Genomic DNA, 18,657 nt, shown 5'->3' with positions numbered 1-18,657 from the left:
ATTATTGATTTATTACCAAAGTTGATGTTGGCCACTTGTTCACTGTTGTAGCTGTGTGCTGTCTCTTGTAAGTGGTCGCCATGTTGCCTTTCAGAACATGGGTGGTGAAAAGTTTGACTCCCTGTCCCTGGGTCAAGGTCAAGGTCCTATAGCTATAAAAATGATTGACAAGGCTTGTAAAGACGGGCTGTGGGTTGTCCTGCAGAACTGTCATCTGGCTGCCTCATGGATGCCCACACTAGAGAAAATCACTGCAGTAAGAAAGTGCTTGCTATTGATTTCACAGTAGTTGTAAAAAATGTTTCACATGGCACTGGCTGAGTTTGGCAGTTTAAAAATATGGGATGAGTAAAACAAATATTAGGGAACAAAATATTTAAATTTTTTAACTTTCTAAAAAAAAATCAAATTTATTTCCTTTATTTTATTTTCTCTTAGTTTCATTTACAAGGTTGAGAATTAACATTTTTAAAACCAGCTGTGTCTTGATGGGAGACTCATTCCTTAAGCTTAATCCCATTTCTGATGTTCATTCCTTAAGCTTAATCTCCTTGCTGATTTCAATTCTTTAAGCTTAATCTCCTTGCTGATTTCAATTCTTTAAGCTTAATCTCCTTGCTGATTTCAATTCTTTAAGCTTAATCTCCTTGCTGATTTCAATTCTTTAAGCATATTCTCCTTGCTGATTTCAATTCTTTAAGCTTAATCTCCTTGCTGATTTCAATTCTTTAAGCTTAATCTCCTTGCTGATTTCAATTCTTTAAGCATATTCTCCTTGCTGATTTCAATTCTTTAAGCTTAATCTCCTTGCTGATGTCCCCAGGAATTTTCAGAAGACCAGACCCACCCAGAGTTCCGCCTGTGGCTGACCTCGTACCCATCCAGTGTTTTCCCAGTGACCATCTTACAAAATGGTGTCAAGATGACCAACGAAGCACCAAAGGGATTACGTTTCAACATTATAAAATCTTACAAATCCGACCCAATCTCAGATCCTGAATTCTTTAATGGATGCCAACAAAATGTAAGCACCAAAGGGATTACGTTTCAACATTATAAAATCTTATAAATCTGACCCAATCTCAGATCCTGAATTCTTTAATGGATGCCAACAAACTGTAAGCCAATTATAAAAAAATTCTTAGACAGTCCCTATAATTTGTGCATTCTAGCATATTAACTACTGATAAAGCACCAAATGGATTACGTTTCAACATTATAAAATCTTACAAATCCAACCCAAATCCTGAATTTTGTAATGGATGTCAACAAACTGTAGGTCAATTAAAAATAATTTGTGCATTTTAACATATTAACTATTGCCTAATATTTTAACTAACTTTACATTTTTAAAAATTGAAGATAGTAAAGTTTACATGAGGCTTTATTCTTTAGTAATAAGAATGAGGTTGAGCGTTGGAGTACACAATTTCTAATGTAAAAGTGTCTAGTTCAGTTCACTTGCTGTAGTGCAACCATCTCCACTGAGTACACCCAGCTCTGATGGGTCTGACTTAAGTCAGGGAAAATAAAGGTTCAAAATCCTGAATACATATCCTTTCATACAGTAAAATCATAAACAGATTAACTCTACTTTCTCTGCCTCGGATTATCTGTTCTGTACAGAGTGCTTGCTGTATAACTAAGAAAATGCAATGAATATTTCAATAACTTTAATCTGTAAGCCGTTTCTTCCACCTTCAGGAAATTTTCAAGAAGATGCTCTATGCCCTGTGTTTCTTCCACGCCCTGGTCCAAGAGAGGAAGAAGTTTGGTCCCCTGGGCTGGAACATACCATACGAGTACAACGACACAGATCTGCGCATCAGTGTCCTGCAGCTGCACATGTTTTTAAACCAGTACGAGGTGGGTCTAGCAACAATTGGGGTATGAGGTGGGTCTAGCAACAATTGGGGTATGAGGTGGGTCTAGCAACAATTGGGGTATGAGGTGGGTCTAGCAACAATTGGGGTATGAGGTGGGTCTAGCAACAATTGGGGTATGAAGTGGGTCTAGCAACAATTGGGGTATGAGGTGGGTCTTGCAACAATTGGGGTATGAGGTGAGTGGCTAAAGTTAGTTTTATCCAAGTCCTAGCAACAATTGGGGTATGAGGTGAGTGGCAAAACTTTTATCCAGCAACTTGTGTTTATGAAGTATTTGATCTGTTCTTGTCTGTTTTATGGGACGATGTGGTCAGATGGTAGTGATTATGACTACCAACCTGAAAGTCTTGTGGTGAGATATTGGGCTCAAGTCCATAGGACATCCCTGAGTCCACCCAGATCTGATGGTTACCTGACTCACATTATGGTAACTAAAGCTGGCCACACTATTCCAAAATAGTTGAAACAGATGAACTTCATTTGCTCCATGTGTCTTGGTCACAAAGAGATGATGTCTATTTTACAAATTCTTAAATTGATTTCATAATTATGTGTATGCATGTTTCTAAACAATTTAAAATGTTTTAGTTTGCTTGTTTAGTCTTTTTGTTGTTGCTCAATAAGTGACAGACCCATTTTTTATCTAACTTCCCTGCAGTATTTTGCTTAACCAAATGAAAACTATGTTTATGTTTTAAAATAAAGGGAAGTAATTCTCTCCTCAGGAAGTTCAATTTGAAGCCTTACGTTACCTGACTGGAGAATGTAACTATGGAGGTCGTGTGACGGACGGCTGGGACAGGCGCACACTGAACACAATTCTATTTAAATTCTACTGCCCTGAGCTCCTGGAGGCTGAGGAGTACTACTTTGACCCCCACAAGAGGTACTCACTCCCACCAGATGGCGATGTGAGTAGCAGTACTTTGATTTGTTGCTTTGTTTATGGTTGGCTAACATTTTAGGCTGTTACACAAGTGGACACCTGACTTGAAATAGCGAAAGTAAAGGCAGTGGTGCATTATGTTGATCACTTTATGCAGAGGTCACAGAAACAGGTGAACTCTACTTCATTTGTCCCATGAACCACTGTGTTTAAAAGGGACTTAACTTGAACTGTAGACCTGTTCACCTTTCAGTTGCTACCCCCACCCAGTTTGTCCCACTAACATGTCACCTGTCCACCTTTCAGTATGAGAGTTACCTGACATTTACCCAGTCCACTAACATGTCACCTGTCTACCTTTCAGTATGAGAGTTACTTGACATTTACCTAGTCCACTAACATGTTACCTGTCTACCTGTCCACCTTTCAGTATGAGAGTTACCTGACATTTACCCAGTCCACTAACATGTTACCTGTCTACCTTTCAGTATGAGAGTTACCTGACATTTACCCAGTCCACTAACATGTCACCTGTCTACCTTTCAGTATGAGAGTTACTTGACATTTACCCAGTCCACTAACATGTTACCTGTCTACCTTTCAGTATGAGAGTTACCTGACATTTACCCAGTCCACTAACATGTTACCTGTCCACCTTTCAGTATGAGAGTTACCTGACATTTACCCAGTCCACTAACATGTTACCTGTCTACCTTTCAGTATGAGAGTTACCTGACATTTACCCAGTCCACTAACATGTCACCTGTCTACCTTTCAGTATGAGAGTTACTTGACATTTACCCAGTCCACTAACATGTTACCTGTCTACCTTTCAGTATGAGAGTTACCTGACATTTACCCAGTCCACTAACATGTTACCTGTCCACCTTTCAGTATGAGAGTTACCTGACATTTACCCAGTCCACTAACATGTTACCTGTCTACCTTTCAGTATGAGAGTTACCTGACATTTACCCAGTCCACTAACATGTTACCTGTCTACCTTTCAGTATGAGAGTTACCTGATTTTTACCCAGTCAACTAACATGTTACCTGTCTACCTTTCAGTATGAGAGTTACCTGACATTTACCCAGTCCACTAACATGTTACCTGTCTACCTTTCAGTATGAAAGTTACCTGACATTCACCCAGACCCTCCCACTAACATGTCACCTGTCTACCTTTCAGTATGAGAGTTACCTGACATTTACCCAGACCCTCCCACTAACACAGTACCTGTCTACCTTTCAGTATGAGAGTTACCTGACATTTACCCAGTCCCTCCCACTAACATGTCACCTGTCTACCTTTCAGTATGAGAGTTACCTGACATTTACCTAGTCCACTAACATGTCACCTGTCTACCTTTCAGTATGAGAGTTACCTGACATTTACCTAGTCCACTAACATGTCACCTGTCTACCTTTCAGTATGAGAGTTACTTGACATTTACCTAGTCCACTAACATGTCACCTGTCCACCTTTCAGTATGAGAGTTACCTGACATTTACCCAGTCCACTAACATGTCACCTGTCTACCTTTCAGTATGAGAGTTACCTGACATTTACCCAGTCCACTAACATGTTACCTGTCTACCTTTCAGTATGAGAGTTACCTGACATTTACCCAGTCCACTAACATGTCACCTGTCCACCTTTCAGTATGAGAGTTACCTGACATTTACCCAGTCCACTAACATGTTACCTGTCCACCTTTCAGTATGAGAGTTACCTGACATTTACCCAGTCCACTTACATGTCACCTGTCTACCTTTCAGTATGAGAGTTACCTGACATTTACCCAGTCCACTAACATGTCACCTGTCTACCTGTCCACCTTTCAGTATGAGAGTTACCTGACATTTACCCAGTCCACTAACATGTTACCTGTCTACCTTTCAGTATGAGAGTTACCTGACATTTACCCAGTCCCTCCCACTAACATGTTACCTGTCTACCTTTCAGTATGAGAGTTACCTGACATTTACCCAGTCCCTCCCACTAACATGTTACCTGTCTACCTTTCAGTATGAGAGTTACCTGACATTTACCCAGTCCACTAAAATGTTACCTGTCTACCTTTCAGTATGAGAGTTACCTGACATTTACCCAGACCCTCCCACTAACATGTTACCTGTCTACCTTTCAGTAAGAGAGTTACCTGACATTTACCCAGTCCACTAACATGTTACCTGTCCACCTTTCAGTATGAGAGTTACCTGACATTTACCCAGTCCACTAACATGTCACCTGTCCACCTTTCAGTATGAGAGTTACCTGACATTTACCCAGTCCACTAACATGTCACCTGTCTACCTTTCAGTATGAGAGTTACCTGACATTTACCCAGTCCACTAACATGTTACCTGTCTACCTTTCAGTATGAGAGTTACCTGACATTTACCCAGTCCACTAACATGTTACCTGTCCACCTTTCAGTATGAGAGTTACCTGACATTTACCCAGTCGACTAACATGTTACCTGTCTACCTTTCAGTATGAGAGTTACCTGACATTTACCCAGACCCTCCCACTAACATGTCACCTGTCTACCTTTCAGTATGAGAGTTACCTGACATTTACCCAGTCCACTAACATGTTACCTGTCTACCTTTCAGTATGAGAGTTACCTTACATTTACCCAGTCCACTAACATGTTACCTGTCTACCTTTCAGTATGAGAGTTACCTGACATTAACCCAGTCCACTAACATGTTACCTGTCTACCTTTCAGTATGAGAGTTACCTGACATTTACCCAGTCCACTAACATGTTACCTGTCTACCTTTCAGTATGAGAGTTACCTGACATTTACCCAGTCCACTAACATGTCACCTGTCTACCTTTCAGTATGAGAGTTACCTGACATTTACCCAGTCCACTAACATGTTACCTGTGTACCTTTCAGTATGAGAGTTACCTGACATTTACCCAGTCCACTAACATGTTACCTGTCTACCTTTCAGTATGAGAGTTACCTGACATTTACCCAGTCCACTAACATGTCACCTGTCTACCTTTCAGTATGAGAGTTACCTGACATTTACCCAGTCCACTAACATGTTACCTGTCTACCTTTCAGTATGAGAGTTACCTGACATTTACCCAGTCCACTAACATGTTACCTGTCTACCTTTCAGTATGAGAGTTACCTGACATTTACCCAGTCCACTAACATGTCACCTGTCTACCTTTCAGTATGAGAGTTACCTGACATTTACCCAGTCCACTAACATGTTACCTGTGTACCTTTCAGTATGAGAGTTACCTGACATTTACCCAGTCCACTAACATGTTACCTGTCTACCTTTCAGTATGAGAGTTACCTGACATTTACCCAGTCCACTAACATGTCACCTGTCTACCTTTCAGTATGAGAGTTACCTGACATTTACCCAGTCCACTAACATGTTACCTGTCTACCTTTCAGTATGAGAGTTACCTGACATTTACCTAGTCCACTAACATGTCACCTGTCTACCTGTCCACCTTTCAGTATGAGAGTTACCTGACATTTACCCAGTCCACTAACATGTTACCTGTCCACCTTTCAGTATGAGAGTTACCTGACATTTACCCAGTCCCTCCCTTTAAAATGTTACCTGTCTACCTTTCAGTATGAGAGTTACCTGACATTCACCCAGACCCTCCCTCTGATTGCCTCACCTGAAGTGTTTGGCATGCATCCCAATGCTGAGATAACCAAAGACCAAGCTGAGACACAGCTGTTGTTTGACAACATCCTGCTGACAGTGGTAGGTACTCATGTCATTTGACCTGTTGACGGTACCTGTGTCATTTGATTTGATGACAGTAGATGTGTTATTTGATGTGTTGAAAATACTCATGTCATTTGACATGTTGACAGTACTCATGTCATTTGATATGGTGATGGTACTCATGTCATATGACTTGTTGACATTACTCATGTCATTCGACATGTTGACAGTACTCATGTTATTTGGCATGTTGACAGTACACATGTCATTTGATATGTTGAAGGTACTCATGTCATATGACTTGTTGACATTACTCATGTCATTTTACCTGTTGACGGTACCTGTGTCATTTGATTTGATGACAGTAGATGTGTCATTTGATGTGTTGAAAATACTCATGTCATTTGACATGTTGACAGTACTCATGTCATTTGATATGGTGATGGTACTCATGTCATATGACTTGATGACATTACTCATGTCATTTGACATGTTGACAGTACTCATGTCATATGACTTGTTGACATTACTCATGTCATTTGACCTGTTGACGGTACCTGTGTCATTTGATTTGATGACAGTAGATGTGTCATTTGATGTGTTGAAAATACTCATGTCATTTGACATGTTGACAGTACTCATGTCATTTGATATGGTGATGGTACTCATGTCATATGACTTGTTGACATTACTCATGTCATTCGACATGTTGACAGTACTCATGTTATTTGGCATGTTGACAGTACACATGTCATTTGATATGTTGAAGGTACTCATGTCATATGACTTGTTGACATTACTCATGTCATTTTACCTGTTGACGGTACCTGTGTCATTTGATTTGATGACAGTAGATGTGTCATTTGATGTGTTGAAAATACTCATGTCATTTGACATGTTGACAGTACTCATGTAATTTGATATGGTGATGGTACTCATGTCATATGACTTGATGACATTACTCATGTCATTTGACATGTTGACAGTACTCATGTCATATGACTTGTTGACATTACTCATGTCATTTGACCTGTTGACGGTACCTGTGTCATTTGATTTGATGACAGTAGACGTGTCATTTGATGTGTTGAAAATACTCATGTCATTTGACATGTTGACAGTACTCATGTCATTTGATATGGTGATGGTACTCATGTCATATGACTTGTTGACATTACTCATGTCATTTGACATGTTGACAGTACTCATGTTATTTGGCATGTTGACAGTACACATGTCATTTGATATGTTGAAGGTACTCATGTCATATGACTTGTTGACATTACTCATGTCATTTGACATGTTGACAGTACTCATGTTATTTGGCATGTTGACAGTACACATGTCATTTGATATGTTGAAGGTACTCATGTCATATGACTTGTTGACATTACTCATGTCATATGACTTGTTGACATTACTCATGTCATTTGACATGTTGACAGTACACATGTCATTTGACGTGTTCATAGTACTCAGTAATTTGACATTTTGTTTACATTTTCTTTTTTTTTTTGGTTTTGTTTGTAGCATAGTTCCAAAATTTAATTTAAGTCATAAGATAAAGTTTTGTAGCTGAGCATGTTTTTTTTATCCCCAGGGAAAAGCAGCAAGTAAAGGAGGCAGCTCCGCGGATGAGATTGTGGACAGCGTGGCCATGGATATCATCGAGAGACTCCCAGCCAACTTTGACACAGACATCGCCCTGAGGAAGTACCCCACGTCCTACACCCAGAGCATGAACACCGTCCTCGTACAGGAGATGGTGCGCTTCAACAAACTGCTCTCACGTGTACGCAGCACTTTACTCAATATAAGGAAAGCAATAAAGGTAACTCATGGAGTAATAATTTGCTGAGAGTTGTTGGTCTTGTTTCAACATACATTTGTTGCTCAGTCTGTGAGTGTGTTTAATTTGTAGAGGTAGTTCAGACTTATTCAGGCTTGATAGTTCAGGAGTTTTTTTTTACAGAACAAATGCTAGTCCCCCAATGTTGGTAGGCCAATTATAGTCAGGTCTGTACTATTGTGTACTATAGATACACAAATAGTGCTGTTGCATATCTTTTTTATGATGCTGCTAAGTAAAAGAAAACACTATTTAATAATTTTAAAATGATAGAAGATAAGAAATATTAGCACTGTATGTTGTTCTAATTTGATCCTCTTATGTGCACATTTATGATAGACGATAACTTTTTTTGTGGTAGGGCCTACCAAAATATAATGCAAAATGTCATACAAACATTGTCATGCAGTTTTGTATTATGTATACTGGACACACTTAAAACTCTTTTATATTGTAGACTGACAGCAACTGTTTGATACCAGTTTGATTGACTGTAAACAAAACCTTGCTGTTTCTAGGGTCTAGTGGTGATGTCATCAGACCTGGAGGAAGTTGTCAGCAGTATTCTGACTGGCAGAATCCCCAACATGTTTAAGAAGGTCTCCTACCCTTCTCTAAAACCACTGGGCAGTTACATCAATGACTTCCTAGCCCGCTTGCAGGTACCATCTAAACATTATTTTTTAATCAACAAACATGATTTTAATCAACTGTTGATCACACACATGCACAATGTAAACATGTCAAGAGACTAAAACAAAATCAGAAAAATTCCATAGAATGATGACAAGCAGAAACACTTAGATTCTGCTTGATTGCTTGAAAGTTTTTTTCAATTTTAAGTGCAGTATTTTCACACAATTTGTATGTTAATAATTTCTTAAAATTAAAAATGTATTTCATGTAACTATAATGATTGTTGGATTATATTTTAGATCAGTATAGTTGACCTGCAATAAATTTTAAGTTATGGTTTAAAATTATTTTCAGTTCCTGCAAGACTGGTATGACAAGGGCCCTCCACCCACATTTTGGTTGTCAGGATTTTTTTTTACTCAAGCTTTCCTTACAGGTGCCCAACAGAACTATGCACGAAAGTAAGCCTGACTTTGTCAGTGGTTGTTTTTTTTTCCCCATTGTAGTTGGTTTTAACAAATGTAAGATTAAGAGCTAAACAGGCATGAATGTAACCTGACTTTGTAATGAGACAGTAATTCTTGTTTTTCTTTCACTGTAGGTGGTAATTTAAAAAAACCTTAAGATTATTATTATTAACTAGACCAGGTAGTTATTATACTAAACAGAATTTAGTTAGATGAGACTACTGACTGAGGTATTTAAATCACAATGAAACACTTTATAAAACACAATAGGATGATAATGAACTGTATTGAAAGCTAAGCTTTTAAAGTGATGTTTTCATCCTTATAATTTCTCATTTCTCCTCCTAAGTTCTCTGTATATCATCTGCTGCTTACTATGTAACACAATGCTTGCTATGCCTCTAACACATCTGCTTGCCTGTAGTTTCTAAAGCTTGCTTGATGATGTTGGTTAACTTGCTTTATGTACCTACCTATTGGCTGTTGACTTAATTTCTTGACTCAATGATAGTTGACAAGTAGTGTTTTATTTTCTCAGGTATACCATACCTATTGACTTGTTGACTTATGCTTTGATGACTTTAATGATAGTTGACTTGTTTTCAAGTAGTGTTTTATTTTTTCTCAGGTATACCATACCGATTGACTTGTTGACTTATGATTTTGAAGTACTGGAGGACAAGGATTACACTAAAGCACCAGAAGATGGTAATTTATTTCTTCTAAATAGCTACATCAATAATGCTGAATCTTTTATAAAAAGAACTAGTTGGAATGTCGTGGGAAAAAATATTTGGAACTGAGATGGTATATTTTATTTTGAAAAGAAGAATATAATATAATATTTAAGCTACAGGAATGTTTTTTTTTTAGTTTTAGTGTACATCATCAATAATGTTTAACTTACAATACCCTGTGCAGTGTTTAATTTTGTTTGTTTTATTTTCAGGAGTTTATGTCTATGGTTTGTTTTTGGAAGGAGCAAGGTGGGATAGAAAGAAGAAAGTACTCAATGAATCATTACCAAAAATACTTTCTGACCCTGTCCCTACTGTAAGTTATTTCTAACTACTGTTTTTGTAATCAGTAGTTATTAATTTGTATTTTAAAATATGAAATGTCACTTTTATGGCTAATTTTTAAAAGTTGTTTTTAATAAATTTGTTTTTTAATTTTTACACTTTGAAAATTGTAGTGCCAATATTTTCTTAGACAAAATTTCACGCTACGATTTTTTCCCCAGATGTGGTTAAAACCACTGAAGAAGGAAGACCTAAAGCCAGAGAATGTGTATGAATGTCCAGTGTACAAGACCACGGAGCGCAGAGGGACACTCTCCACAACTGGCCACTCAACAAATTACGTCATGGCCATGCTGTTGCCCTCAGACAAGCCCCAGGCACACTGGGTGTGCAGGGGTTTAGCTCTGATGTGCCAGCTTGACACTTAAAATTTTCTTTTTTAGTTTTCAGATTTTATGTTTTATACAGTTGAATATAATGAGAAAGCAATAAGAATCTCTAAAAATTGTGCTGTGAAATGTTTTATTTTTACATCGCCTGTATCTTTACATCTTTTATCATACAAGTTGGATAACTCCTCAAACCATCAATGAATGTAATTATTAGTGAATGTTGATTTATTAGACTAGACATACATTTATACATTGATCTAGCATATATATGTCATGATTTTTAGAGATTGATAATACATTATTTTATAACAAATGAATTGTGGTCTTTGTTTTTTTATTGCTTGTCATTGTTTCACTCATATTTAGTTATCCTAGGCCTTGCATTTAGTGGAGAAGAATGACAGAGAAATTCCTATTCAACTTCAACACACAAAGTGTAGACCTATTTCAAGATCCATTTAGAATGACATTAGTCACATGTTGATTGACTGTTGGGGAGGGTAGAGGGAAAGGAAAGGCATTTTATTATAGTAGTCTATATTACACTACTTCAGTTTTAAGAAGGTTTACATGTGAGTGCAGAACAGTACCCAAAAGAAAGTATAATATAATCTGTTATATTACACTCTTCTAACGTAAGGAGATTAATGATGTACCATAACCCTAATCAACTATCCTACGATATATGGGTTTGAATACCAACACTGTTATGCTAATTAGCAACTTCAAACAGCTGATCTGGCATGTCGTTGTAGACAGAATGAGATACACTTTGCTTTCAATAATTCTATGTGGTATTGAAATTACTTTAAGAATCTGATTATCATAAATTTTAATAAATACAAATTTTGTAATATATGTTGGATAAATGCCGTTAAGGGCTTTTTACTTCTGTTTTAAAAACTGAACAAATCTATTTGGCATAATGCTGCGAAGAATACCTGGCTAAAAATTATTGTTTATAAATGGCTACCAAGAGAATTATGGTTCTCATGGTTAAAAGTTGACGTTGCAAAATAATCCTTTGAAGTTAATCCGATCTACTCCATGTGAATGACAACAGTATGTATCTACATTACAAATAGTATTCATGTTAGATCTAATCTAGGACTTTTTGAATAGGACAATCCCTATCATTCCATTATAATCCATAGACTAGTAACGTAGTAAATAATAATAGTTAATAATACAAATAGTGTCAAATAGTAAATAGGCAAGGGCCAACACTACACTTACAGTAAGGCAGTTCACCACACAAAAAAAAACACAATAAGTAACACGCACAGGACTGAGTCGACTCTTCTTATACTTGCATTCTATTCTAAACTCTGAGTCTAATCTAGTTACTAGATCTAGTCCTAGGAGTAGGCTAGGACCCAAGGAGAAGTAGAAGATTACGATAATACTAATACCAGAAATGGTTAATTATAAAATAATTATATGTGGATCTGTAGCTGATTAAACCAAGGGGGGAGGGGGGGGGGTCTGAATTTTTATTTTTTGTGACAATAATGTGTGATAAGGGGGAGGGGAAGGTTCGTTCTGCCAAGGATACAAAGTTACAAAGGGTCGACTTGAAATATCGTCCAATTATTATTATTTATAAACTGGATTTTAGCCATTATTTTGCGTACAGCAATTTTGTTTTAAAAATCTAAATTGCAATTTTGAGGGGGGGTGGTGGGGGGGGGGGGGGGGGGGGGGTATTAGTTGAGTTGAAAATCAACATCATTATTACAAGATGGGGTCTAGCTCTTTGTGAGGATGTGTGGTGATTTGATCTGTGCGTTGGGGGGGGGGGGGGGGAATCATCCCAAAAAGTGTGTTAATTTATGAATGAATGATTAGGCCTATTTGTCTTTTACTTATTTACTAGATTTTACTAAGACCAACTATTATTTCATTATCAACTCAGAAATTGATTTAGAAAATCAAAATGGGTCTGAAGTAGAGTACACCTGTTTCTGTGTCCTCAGCATATGAAGAGATAATGTAGTCAGCACTATGCCCAGCCGCCTTTACTTTTCTTAACGTGAGTTCGGTACCCATCAGAGCTGAGTGGACTCAGGGATGGTCTAATTGACTTGAACCCAGATTCAAACTCGAGACTTACAAATTAGCAGTCTAGTTCTCTACTGCTAAGCCACTCCGTCTCTAGGCCTGCTTGTAAAACAAATTAGATCTATAAACAAGAGATGACAATAGTTAAGTAAAATAAGCTCCCCTCTAATCTATTTTATTTAAAATTAAAAAGGGGGAGGTATTTTTACAGTTTAAAAAATTCTATTTAGTTGTAAAAGAATGCATAATAAGAAATAATTTAGTAATATTTGTTCTTGGTAAACAAAAATACAATCATTTATAGATTGTATTGCATCCATGGGTATTCATGTAATTACTTTTCTGATTTTTAAGTGCACTGATCTAACTGATTAGACAAATTTAAAAAAAAAAGCTGAATCATCTATGTTATTGTTATTATTAAACCAAACTCTAAGTTCTAAAAGTTTAACGCAATTAAATTTTATTTGAAATTTCTATTTCAGATTACAGTTCCTGTCAACTAACTACTGAGAACTGTGCAATGCGTTTGACTCGGACTTTTCTCCAGAGTTTAAGTATAGATTCTAGCATGGCTTATGAACTGTATGATTTGGACGACAGCCCCAAGGCCCTCAATGCACAGGTTATTCGTGGTATTAGATTTGCATTACTGTGCTTTCTCGCCATTGTACTTGTAAGTACTTTTTATACAGTTTTACTCTTTTATGAGAATTTTTACACTTTTATCAAAATGCTTAGATTGGCTTGTATGTAAATATTATTTTCTTTCAATATGATTTTTTTTTGAATATACAAGTGCATGTGTGATATTTTAAATCTTAAAATTTAAATAAATAAGGCCTACATCTAAAATTGTTTATTTCATTATATCAGATTGGTGCGGTCAGCATTTTAGGCATAGGGATCTGGACATTAGAAGCAGAGTATGGCAACAAACAAGTGTCTGAACTAATCAATGCTCAGCTGTATAAGGTGGACTCGTACCTGATGATTATTGGTGGAAGTGCTATCATAGCCATTACCGTTGTAGGCATACTGGGAGTGTTAAAGGAGTACAGGTGTCTACTAGGACTGGTAAGTAAAGTAAAATATCACTTATATGTATGGACAATGTTGTTAGATGAGATATTTAGAAATTATACTAAAAACTATATGAAGACAACAGATTAGTTTTAGTTACTACTATATTACATTAATACATCTTAGCCTAAGAATTTTATGTTACATTACATTGCTTATTTCTTTACTTGCCAGCATTTAGGCCTTCTAGCTTTCATGTCGGTGATGCTATTTGTTGCTGGAGTTCTTGGTTATGTTCTTGTCAGTGAAGTAAGATGATGATTTTTTTCTCAGATTTTTAAAGTTTTTATGCCTTAGAATTTGACACATTATTTTTATTCACTATAAGAGTTCATTGTAAAAATACTTTATTAGAATAGTATACTATTTACTATATTTCTTTGCCCAAACTTGTTTCTATAGTATTTTGTTGCACAAAATTATTACTTTAATATTTCTTTATCCCTTGAATGTTAGTCGAGATTTAATCTTTCTATACTTTTAGGTCTTTTAAAAAAAATTATAGTGGTTATTAAAATATATTTTTGATTTAACCCTGATGAGGTCTAGCTATTCTTGATATTTAATCCATAAGCCTAATTTAAAAATATATGTTTTGTGTCAGTGTGTTATTGTATGTTTCAATGTGCGTTAGGTCAGTGTGTTGGATGTGTGTTGTTCATACCTTCCCTAATTAATGTGTTTTGTTGTATGTTCCTTTGTGCCTTATGTCAGTGTGTTACACGTTGTAAATATCTTCTCTAGCTGGAGGATAAAGTGAAAGTGAAAATGGTGAACGCTGTTTTACACAACTACGGTGTTGATGTTGTCACCAGCACCAGCAATGAGGTCATCACATCAGCCTGGGACAGAGTGCAGCGAAGTGTGAGTCAATACACTTTTGTTCTTGCTGAATTGTTTTTCTGTCTATGGGTTTTAATAGTTTATTATTAATACTTGTTAATTATATTATTTTAAAAAAATTAAATTTCTGTTTATTATTAGGGGTCTTCATTTATGACGTCCACATTTTTTGGGGGATTTTGGACACCCCCCCCCCCCCCCCCCCCCCACAAAATCCACTTTTTTTCCGTATAAAAGTCCATAAAGTCATTTTTTTTTACGGAACCCCCCCCCCCCCCCCCCCCCCCCCCGCGTGTGGACGTCATAAATGGATGACCCCTTATTTCATTTTGAATGTTGTGGTGTGGATGGGTATTGGAACACTCTGTACATAAAAAAATAAATGGTTTTTAAATTTGTTATTGCGTGTCAATGTGTTATGTGCCATATGGCCCATTGGCTCATACTATCGCCTACTTTTCTTCTTGGATTTGTTTCCAAAGACTTGTGTCCACCCAAGAACAATCTGCCTTGAAGCAGTTGTTTAATTAGGGAATTTTCTCTCTTAGCTGGGTTGCTGTCCTAAGATAACAAGCCTCCTGGGGTTCGAACTCAAGACTTTCGGAGTTAGCAACCATACTCTCTCTTGTTTAATCCCCCTTAACCCAAATTAACTTGAATGAGGTATAAAGTGTATCGTATGTATCAATATTTCAGTTTGAATGTTGTGGGGTGTATGGAGATGATTCATCAAAACCATGGAAGATTTACCAGAAGAGTGATTGGTTTGATAAAGGATTTAGTAGTAAGTTGATAACTTTGTTGTTTTTCTAAGTACATTGCTAAGCTTCTTTAGTTATTAAAAAACAATTTTTTTTATTGAATACATAAAGTAAGAACTGTTTTCAGATGGGAGTTATGTCCCTGAGAGCTGCTGTAAAGACACTGTAAACATCCAACAATGCACTGGGTTAGTTGGCTATACCTCTGTAACTCCCCCCACTGATTCTCTGCACCATAACAACTACACTCTGTTTACAAAGGTAAAGATGATTTGATATTTATACTTTATAAAGTAGGAACTACACTCTGTACCTTTGTATAATTTATATTTGTTTGGTCAGCATTATGCCAAGAATTACCAAAGTCAGGTATGCACTAGTGTTGAATGGACTTTGTGTCATCCTACATGCATGACTTCTTTTATTCTGCAATGGTTAAAGATATTTGTATTGACTTCAGGGTTGCTTTGATGCCTTAGACTCATACCTGCGTCGCACAGGAATCGTCATTGGAACAACAGCCATTGTTGTTGGCCTATTTATGGTGAGTTCAATGTTTGCACAACTTCAGAATAGAATCACCATCATCTTTTGCCATTGGTGCCCAAGTCACATGGAATAGATGAAGTAGAGTTCACCTGTTTCACTTACCTTTGGCATTCAGGGCGATAGTGTGTTCACTAGGCTTAGCCGCCTTGTTTCCATAACGTGAGTTAGGTACTCATATCAGATTTTGGGGGAAACTCAGATACATCCAAAAGTCTTAACACGAATTCAGAACTTTTATGTTTGCAGTTGTAAGCTCTACAGACTATGCTGCCCCCTCCAGAACAGAATCCTTTATCGCATTCTTTTATTTTTGATTCATTTTAGCCTAGTGTTATGTTGAAAATGTATTAAAAGCAATAGAATGCAATACAAGTTGGGTTTTTAAAAAAAAATTGGGCACAACAGAAGTTTAGATGTTTTTTCTTGTATTTCTTTCCCCAGTTAGTTGAGCTGGTTCTTTCCATCTGCCTGTACAGAACTCTTCCAGAAAAAGTTTAGTAAAGAAGTCTTCATATTGTATGGTGCAGCCAATGATGTTGAATTTTCAAAACAGAAACGGCTGTGGCCAGTAGCAGCTTCTAGGCTTTTGTGCTCCATTGGAATGATTTTATGATGTGAGGCTCAATGTTGTAGGATCACTTTCTGACAGCAAGTTGATCAGCAGTTCAGGTTTTAAATAGTTTTATCTTCACTTTGTACTGGTAGTCTCTTGTGTAGTGCAGTAGATAATTTAAATCTCGCACTTGTAGAAAAATAATTTTCTTCCTAGCTGCCAATTCTATTTATAATTAATAATTATTTAATAATGTACAAGTTAAGCTAGGTAAACATGTTACTATAGTCATTAATTATTAATTGTAGGATTTATTCTTCAACCTTTTACTCCGCTGAAAACTTAATGAAAAATGTTACTGTAGGGTTTATTCGTCAATTATATTTATATTAAATTACCTGAAAACTAAGTAGGTTGCAATGAATGGAACAGTCATGAGCTATACTGTTGTATTGTACATTTTGCCCTTGTTCAAGTCAAATAGTCATTGCCTTTACAGACCATTGATATCAGTTGTTGTGAGGTTTGTATATATCAAAGTAACTTGCATTTTATTACAATAATTAGTTTTAATAAATGACATAGGTTTTTATGTAAAATAGTTTTAAAATGACATAATTTATGTAAATTAACTCTTTAAAATGACCAAGGTCAATTGTAAAAAAAAAGTCTTAAAAATGACTTTTTTATGTAAAATATTTCTTTAAATCATCTATAATTTATTTAAAACAGTCTTTAAAATTTTTAAATGACATAGGTTGTATGTAAGATATTCAGGTTCTTACTTGTAGGTTGTGAACAGTATTTGAAGACATTTCTTGAGATTAAAGTTACTTAAGGAAGCTGATATAAGTTTTATACTTCAAAAGTGATATTTTAAAGAAACATGTTTTGCTTGTGCTATTAAGTAGTCATTTTTGTGGGTTATTTTAGGTTCCTGTTTATATTTTAAAACTAAACAAACTTTTGAACCTGATTCTTATTAAGACAAAGATTTTTAAGTACTAATTTTTAATTAGCATGCACATAGTAGAATCTACTTGATCTTGATAAACTTTTTTATAACTTCCCTGACAAACTGCTTTCCTGAAGGAAAACTGCTGACTGTAAGAATAAGAGCACAACGATTAGATTTAACTTTGGTGGTAGAAGTTGATTTTACTTAAAGAAGTTAGATGGGTAACAGAAGATAGTTTTTCTTTTATAAATTTGTTTAAAATGTTTTTATACATACAAGTTTTAAGTACAGTGTTTGGACTAGCTGATGCTTTTAAGGTTGCAGATTGGGTCAGTACAATATTTAAGTTGTATAATTAATGGTTTTAAGATCTCTGTAGGGGTCAATAACGTTTTTCACTAATTCAAAATTTAGGTTTGAATTTGTTGTCAGTACAGTTTCTCAGTTTTAGGGCCAGTAAAATTTCTTCACTAATTTAATCCTGAAAATTAATTATTAGTTTGGCTTCCTATGCTTCCCAGATATAGTTAAAGGCTTCGATATTTGTGGTAGCTCTAAAGTTTTATATTTCTGAACAGAAAAAAAAAAAAAATTTGCAAACTCACTGAATAGTAATCTTAAACAAAACAATTTTTGAGACACCGATTTCTTTGGGTTGGCAGTTTGGACTTGTGTTAAAATTTTCATTTTCAAATGTTGCTTTTCACTCAACGAAAAATTGAATAAAATTTTAATGTTTATTCTTGACCGAAATTTTCACACTGATCTCAATATTAACATTAATGAACAATTACATTTTTATTACTTAAATAAATAGATTTTTATAACTTAATATACCACAAAATATAGATTGATATTTATTCATATAAGTGATTTGTGATATAGTTTTAACATAATATGTGTACCCACCTCCCCCTAAATATTAGCACATATGTTAAAAAACCACTTAATGCAGCATATGTAAGATAAACAATTTTCAGAATTAGCAAAA

General features: G+C 35.9%; 2 protein-coding genes across 2 annotated transcripts in view; both read left to right on the top strand.

Moving 5' to 3' along the window:
* LOC131942606 (dynein axonemal heavy chain 7) overlaps positions 1–11,173 on the top strand; it is a 61,467-nt gene extending 50,294 nt beyond the window's left edge. Inside the window, exons 57-67 of the mRNA XM_059302491.1 lie at positions 95–256; positions 824–1,024; positions 1,705–1,866; positions 2,612–2,797; positions 6,391–6,528; positions 8,093–8,323; positions 8,860–9,003; positions 9,332–9,438; positions 10,073–10,152; positions 10,394–10,497; positions 10,688–11,173. Of these exons, the coding sequence (XP_059158474.1) occupies positions 95–256; positions 824–1,024; positions 1,705–1,866; positions 2,612–2,797; positions 6,391–6,528; positions 8,093–8,323; positions 8,860–9,003; positions 9,332–9,438; positions 10,073–10,152; positions 10,394–10,497; positions 10,688–10,894 (1,722 nt within the window). The 3' untranslated portion in view covers positions 10,895–11,173. The remainder of the gene's footprint in view (positions 1–94; positions 257–823; positions 1,025–1,704; positions 1,867–2,611; positions 2,798–6,390; positions 6,529–8,092; positions 8,324–8,859; positions 9,004–9,331; positions 9,439–10,072; positions 10,153–10,393; positions 10,498–10,687) is intronic.
* A 655-nt stretch (positions 11,174–11,828) lies between these two features.
* On the top strand, positions 11,829–17,385 carry LOC131942611 (CD151 antigen). The gene is made up of 9 exons (XM_059302497.1): positions 11,829–11,920; positions 13,405–13,595; positions 13,796–13,996; positions 14,177–14,251; positions 14,747–14,866; positions 15,542–15,629; positions 15,734–15,867; positions 16,067–16,150; positions 16,597–17,385. The coding sequence occupies exons 2-9, from the start codon at positions 13,443–13,445 to the stop codon at positions 16,651–16,653; spliced, it is 912 nt and encodes a 303-aa protein (XP_059158480.1). The 5' UTR covers positions 11,829–11,920; positions 13,405–13,442; the 3' UTR covers positions 16,654–17,385.
* The last annotated feature ends 1,272 nt before the right edge of the window (positions 17,386–18,657 follow it).

Source organism: Physella acuta, unplaced genomic scaffold, assembly GCF_028476545.2.
Source record: "Physella acuta isolate Inbredline_101_S28 unplaced genomic scaffold, ASM2847654v3 ptg000414l, whole genome shotgun sequence".
Lineage (NCBI taxonomy): Eukaryota > Metazoa > Mollusca > Gastropoda > Physidae > Physella > Physella acuta.
Note: the sequence above shows the minus strand (reverse complement) of the source record. Positions and strands in the feature narration are given on the sequence as shown.